General features: G+C 35.4%; 1 protein-coding gene across 1 annotated transcript; it reads right to left on the reverse strand.

Moving 5' to 3' along the window:
• Positions 1-1,880: 1,880 nt before the first annotated feature.
• Positions 1,881-6,392, reverse strand: LOC108461011 (serine/threonine-protein kinase D6PKL1-like). The gene is made up of 3 exons (XM_017760762.2): positions 6,184-6,392; positions 3,465-5,397; positions 1,881-2,943 (listed from the first exon to the last, which is right to left on the reverse strand). The coding sequence occupies exons 2-3, from the start codon at positions 5,219-5,221 to the stop codon at positions 2,094-2,096; spliced, it is 2,607 nt and encodes an 868-aa protein (XP_017616251.1). The 5' UTR covers positions 5,222-5,397; positions 6,184-6,392; the 3' UTR covers positions 1,881-2,093.
• Between the last annotated feature and the right edge of the window lie 896 nt (positions 6,393-7,288).

Below are 7,288 nucleotides of genomic sequence, written 5' to 3' on the forward strand. Positions count from 1 at the left end.
GTGTGTGGGGTTGGTTGGGTATTTATTACCCGAATTGGTGTGTAAAGATGGATGGAGATGGTGTGTAGCCGATTAGGGTAAGATCTGAATTTGTATTTGTATCTCATATCGTATGCATGTCATATACGTATGCGTATGCGTGTCTATGTGCGTATGCGTATGCGTGTGCGTGTTTGTGTGCGTATGCGTATGCGTATGCGTATGCGTATGCGTATGCGTATGCGTATGCGTATGCGTATGCGTATGCGTATGCGTATGCATATACGTATTTGTATACGTATACGTATTCGTATCTATATCTGAATCTATATTTTTATTTGCATCAGTGACTGAATCTGAATCTATATTTGCATCTGTAACTAATCTGTCTGTTATATTGATATTTGTTCTATTTATTTGAGCTGAGTTACACACCGAGCTCGTTAACTCACCCTTTGGTTTTATCGTCTCGGGTGATCAACAAACTTAGGATTAGACAACATGTGGAAGCTTGGGTTGGATTCTCAATAATAAAAACGGTTTAAAAGGGGTTTAATGTTTAATATGGACTTTTTCGAACTTTTTGGACTGTAAACTATTTTGGACTTTATTTTTCGTTTTTGATTTGTTTTTGTCAAATTTAGTAGTTCATATCTTTAAACTGCAAAATTATATGTTTTATAATCTGAGTTACGATTTTCAAATTTTAATAACTTAGAAATTTCTGCTACAAAATGAAGTAATCACGTAAGTATTTTTCTTTAACAAAATAAATAGTTTTTGTCAAGTATTTTTCCTAAAATTAGAAAGCAATATGTCAAAATTGATTCTGTCAAAACTCACGATTTCGAATTTAATTTCTAAATTAAAATCAAATTATGTAATTCCTTAATATTCAGCTATAACATTTAGGCCGAATTTGAGAAGTTACACTACCATTAACTCTCATAAAGCATGCCAAAATCACATCCCATCACATCCAACAAAAACACTCAATGATCTTATTTCAGACTCATATAACAGAATACTTATCCAAAAGAGCCAACGATTCTCTATATAAGCTCATCTATTTTCAAGAAGAGCTCCATTAACCAAGAACTACCAAAACTCTGAAGTACCTCCACTATTCTGCAAACATGCTTAGAACACCACTAGAAGCTTTGGGCACAATCGTATGAACCACTTCCAAACTTCTAAAACCAAAACTTGTGTCAATAATCAATCTTTATACAGTTCAAAAGTGAATGAATAAGCAAAGACAATTTAATGCAATATTAACTATTTATGTTTGTCGAAGTAGACGTGGTGAAAAGATTAAAAATACATTTGCAAAAACATTACACGTATCTAATCTCAATCGGTTGAATTTTAAAAATTAAAAAATTCAAAACAACATATAATATTTTACAATTTTAAAATTAATCAATATTTTCAAAATTTTCAAAATCTTTTAAATTTATTTAAAGATTTTTTAATTTTAAAAGATTAAAATTCAAAAGAATTTCTATAGCTTTCTTTTCAAAATTTGAAACTAATTATTTGAAATTTTAAAATATTTTATAAATTTTAAGTATATTATATTCTCCATTTATTTTTCCTCCTTTTTGCCATGTTAACTTTAATTAATAAAAATAATTAACAACTATCTTTATTTGCTCAAATTAAAAAATATATAGATATAGATTAAAATTGCCTCAGGGACTAAAATTCGCCTTATTGATTTATCTTACAGACAGTTTATTAAAAGAAATAGTTAATATGATCTGAGCAAGTTTTTAATAATTCAATTGTTATTGTTTGTAATAATGAAGTACCCAAATGAAAATCTGAGCACATGACTCATTTGATTTGTTCACAACCAAAGCTAGAAACTCAGCCTTACAATGATAAAGAAGTAATCCTGATCGGAAACAGGCAAGTAGTTCCATTGGTAATAATAAGAAGGAAAGATTATGGTGTCTGATATGACAAAATCTGATATCAGCTTTACAAAATATTCTCAAATCAAATTTACACTATGAGCTACATATTTAATTTACAACACCGGCCTGATTAAAGGTCTCATGCGGACGGTTGATATCTTAGGGAACTTTCGCTTGAAGTAGACCTTTTCATCAAAACAGCTCGAATTCAAGGTGCTCTCCTGTTGCTTTAAATTCTAAGTAATTGCTCGTTTCTGCCTCTGGGGACATCATTGTCGGAACCCCCAGTTCATACAACTCTGGTAGTTCTGGTGGAACAGCACACCGTATCAAAGCCCAGTTCAAGCCTTCGAAGAATGGATGTTGTTTGATCTCAGCTGCCCCCTTTTCTGTCCCTAGACGATTCTCGGGCTCCTTTACCAACAGCCGTTTGATGAGATCCCTTGCATGGAAACTAACGAGAGGAACGTCCGGAAACTTAAGGCTCTGCAACACTACATTAGCCAGCGTTTCTTCATTCCCTGCACCTCTAAAAGGCGTCTTACCATAGAGGAGCTCATAAAGAAAGATGCCGAAGGTCCACCAATCAACAGCAGCTCCATGACCATCTCCTTTAATGATCTCAGGAGCCAAGTACTCGTGGGTCCCAACAAAGGAATTGGATCTTGCATCAGTGGGTTCAGCAACAAGCTGTGGCAGTGATCGGACTTTGGCAGCAAGGTCTTCTTTCGCTTTCTTCTTTGTTTTTGCAGAAGTGGGCAAAAACTTAGGACCAAAGCATGGGACATGGCAGGTTGGTTCGATACAGAAGGGTTCCACGCAGCTAGAAGCCATACATTGAACAGATAACCTTGCAGGATCCAAATACGATGAAGATTTCAGGAGAGTTGGACTAACTGTGCATCTCAGTGAAAGGTCAAAATCTGTGAGCATTATGTGGCCATCTTCTCGAACCAGAATGTTTTCAGGTTTCAAATCACGGTACACAACTCCAAGCATGTGCAAGTACTCCAAAGCAAGAAGAACCTCAGCTACATAAAACCTGCACATAAGAAAAATATAAATAACCAGTTCAGGATTATATTGGTTACTGATATAAGTTTAACGAAAAAAATGATCGCTCATAAGAAGGAAACAAGTAAAAACAGCACAGCTGGAGGTTAGCAACTCAAAACCAATGTAATGCAACATAATTTAGACAAGCTAAAACTTCCAAAGATGTGTTGACCCTAATTAAAAACCAGCATGGATTTATAAGGGAGTTCCAAGGTGAATAAGGTGGAAGCACCAATCATACCCGTATCTAAACCATTTCATAACTTCAACCAGATATACTAGCAATGTACTGCAAAAATATTTGTACGTTAGATGTTCAAACTGAATGAATGACCAGAGACTTGCTAAATCAAAAGTTCCTCCTGTTAACAAGAAAAATCTAGCCGTGTTATGAACTTAATTCGAAGCATCTTATCCTTCTTTTATTTTTTATTTTTGGTGCTCAATCATGAAGATGTTCAAAACTAATAGATCAAAATCCTACTTTTGATCATCTAAGCATCTTACCGTGCTGCTGGCTCATAAAAACATCTCCCAGGCTGCTTTTGCCGAAGCACATGCAAATCCCCACCAGGACAGTACTCCATAACTAAACATGATAAGTTATCTGAAACGAATTGCGTATATAGAGTAGGTAAAAAAGGATGATCAAGCATCCTTAATATTTCTCTTTCTGTTTGGGCCCTAGGCATTTTCTTCCTTCTCGCCAAAAATTCATTGTCCATTACCTTTATAGCAAACAAGCAGTTTGTACCAATAAGCTCTGCAAGATATACCGTCCCAATATCTCCACAACCAAGCTTCTTTAAAAGATTAAAATGTCTCAACCCGAAAACACCATCCTGCATTCTTATGTGGGAGATGGCATCCCACCTCATGTCCTTTGACATGTGAGGTTTGTTGCCACAGGTAGACCCACTTAAATTGCTGTCATCGCTGATGCTTGTGCTGCTACTATCACCAAGGCTGCTTGAACTTTGTGAGATGTCTCCCTTTTCTCTTGCTTTGGGGCTATTTTTAGCCCTTGGAATGGCAGCTTGGCTTCTGTTAGAGTTATTTTCAACCAAGGTTGGCTTGTGCATATCAGAACTCACATGACTTGAGCTGACTTCAGCAATAATACCAGCAGACTGTGACTTCATGGAATCTTGATTTGTTTCATTACTTGAAGTCTTCATAGAGCACTGGCATCTCTGACAAATTAATTGACTTGTATTCAAGTCCAAGTCTTCTTTAGAAGTATTAGCAGCAGAAGAGGAATCCTGCTTCGTTTTTTTCTTGACAGAACTCTTGTTCCTGACAATTGTTTTAGCCACCCGGGGCACATTCCTTGTTGTACTGCTTGCTTTATTGCCATCGGTCAAGCTGGATGAAGGAACAGCATGCAACCTGCCTTTCCGTCCCGACTTTGGCACAGGTGATCTTTTTGGTACCTTGGTTGAAGCAGGCACGGTACTCTCAGGTTCTAATGTATTATCATCAGCATAAGAACATGATGGAGAAGATGCAGAAGTATGCTTTTCTTTCCGACGCATCTCTGCCTTTGGTGCTGGAGTTCCAACTTTTCTGGATGTAGAACTATCAGTTTGAGTTGATGTAGAAGTTCCAGTGCTAATTTGCATTGTTGCACGAGGAAACTGTGGTGAAGAATTAGAACTTTGGCTCATCAACTTATTCTTAGGTGCTTGACGTGGGGCAGTCATCATCCTAGAAGAAGTCGGTTTGTCATCTTCAGGCACAAAAGATATTTCAACCATGCTCCCCTTATGTTCATTTCCTGGAACACCAGAGTCAACTACAACTGGATTGAACGAACTCTTTACCCTTCCAGCTTCAGAGGCGCCAGGGGAACTAATTGACATTGACAACCATTTCATAGCAGCCATTTCCGATGCTTTAGAAATACAAAGATCCCTTAATGCCTGTTTCAATGACAACGGCTCTGAACCACCAATTCTCGGGGAGTGGGGTATCCCCACAGCAATTGGTTTCTTCAAAGCATTTTTCTTTAAAGAACTCGAGCTAGTACCTCCTTGGTACGAAACACTTAAACCTGTAGGACCTTTGACATTGATAGCCTCAAAAAGCTGGTTAATATCATTTTCTAGAGAATTCTTGCATCCCAGTTTCTGCACAGGTGGCTTCTGATCCTTTTCACCAATGCCCAATCCTATGTGCGGTCGGTATGTCCGTCTAGAACGTTGTACCGGTTTTAGCTCTTCACCTGCTTCAACAATTTCAAAAGAACCAGAATATGAACCCATCTTAACTGTTACACTGGCACTAACTTTTCTCAGCTGTATCTTCAAAGTTTTATTATACCCTCAAAAATTATACTAATTCATGTTTCCGCATAAACCAACTTTAACGATCCAAATGCGTGCAAACTTGTGAGCATGCTTTAAGCAAATCGATTTTAAAGCTCCTATATTCCGAGAACCTAAACACGATCACCAAATGGAAACAGTTAAAACCAGAAGTATCAAAGAAAGGTCATGTCAAAAACTATTATGATATATCAATATATATAAGGGTTATAGATATCAAACCACAAATAAATCACATCAAAATGACTGCCAAAAGATTTTCAAAAATGGAAAATCTTCGATATGCTAGCACCAATCACAATTCACAAGTACCCCAGAGATATCATGATGCTTTAGCATAAAAAGACTGAACTGTGAACCTAATCAAATCAGCTAACTAATGAAAATCACTACTGCTACAATGGCGCTTTCCACGCTTTTAATGTATCATAGCCAATTCATACGCAACACTTGTTAGATTTAAACTTTAAAAAATTAGCAAAGAAAATGATAGCCAAACATAAATTTTAAACTCTACTTTTTCACATATTTTTTCATTATTTTTCTTTCTTTCAGATGTAATAGATCAGAAGTAGAAAATGAAGACAAATCCAAGCTGCAAAGTAAGCTTTGTTCCATTTCTAGCTTTAACAAAAAAGAAGACCACTACGGATCCAGCTACCATATGAAACACAAACACTCTTTTAACTGCCAACCATAGCCCAACCCCCTCCAAAGGAAAAAAGAAAAAAAAAAGCAGAAAATCAAGACAAAACCCAGAAACAGGATAGTCCAACATCCTTAAATGTCATTGCATGTATTAAATCCAACCCCAAGAAAAAAAAACAAAGATTCAACCCCCCCCCCTCCCCAGCAACAAACAAAAAGCCAAAACTTGAATCGATAGAAAAAGACAGTACCTTAGGAAAGGAGAGAGAAGTGAAAACAATGAGGAACAGGTTCTGGAACTAAAATGTTGACATGAGAAAGCATACAAACAGTTGTTTAGGAATTGGAAACCCTACACCAAAAATGCAAGGACCTAAAGAGAGGCTTTGAGGAGGAAGAAGAAGAAGAGAGAGAAAGAGTAAGAGCACCAAAATAGAGAAATAGAAAACGTTAGTTTTATTATTTTACGTTGGGGCTCTGATTATTTTGAAGGATGAAGTGGGCCCACCATGTATTAAAGTGGGTCTCACGTAGTCGGCAATAGGGAACGGTAGATGTACTCACTGCCTAGGCGATCCTACTTCAAAAAGTCATTTAACAAGGGAAATATTTTGTAAAGTTATGCATTTAGTTTTTGTATTTTAATTTGATTATTTTTAATTATATTTTTAAAATTTTAAATTTTAATTTTGATATAAATAAGAGCACTTTAAAATATTTAGTTAAATTAATTAATATTATTATACCATGCTTATACTTGCATATTTAGTCTATATTTTCTTGAAATTTTAGTATTGTTGCAAATGATAATCATTAATCAGTTATTAAATATGCTCATAAGCCAGGCCAGGCGGGTCGGGTTCAACTAAAAATTTAGGTCCATTTATTAGGCCCGGGCCTAAAAATGGGCCTAAAATTTTATCCAAGTCCGACCAGATAAAAATGCTAAAACCAGTGCTCGGCCCACAGTATTAATTTTTATATAATTTTTAAATACATATAATATATCAAAAATACTAAAAATATCAAAATAAATATTTCCTAACAAATTGAAAATAAATTTTAAAAAATATGTAAACTTAATTGACACTAAGATAAATACAACTTAACAAGTAAATGTCTCTAAAATAATAACAAAATTAACAAATATCTTTAAAATAATAATAAAATTAACAATAAAATAAGTTTTATACAATATCAAACAATAACAACAAAACAGTAATAACGAGAATAGTAAAATGGTAGCAAAATAGGAAGAAAACAATAAGAAAATAACATTAAAAAAAAAGAACAAATTTTTTTTGTCCTTTAGTGAATTCGAGCAGAGCCGAGCTGGGTCGGGCCAAGGCCAAAAAT

This window comes from Gossypium arboreum, chromosome 4, assembly GCF_025698485.1.
Source record: "Gossypium arboreum isolate Shixiya-1 chromosome 4, ASM2569848v2, whole genome shotgun sequence".
Taxonomy (NCBI): Eukaryota; Viridiplantae; Streptophyta; class Magnoliopsida; order Malvales; family Malvaceae; genus Gossypium; species Gossypium arboreum.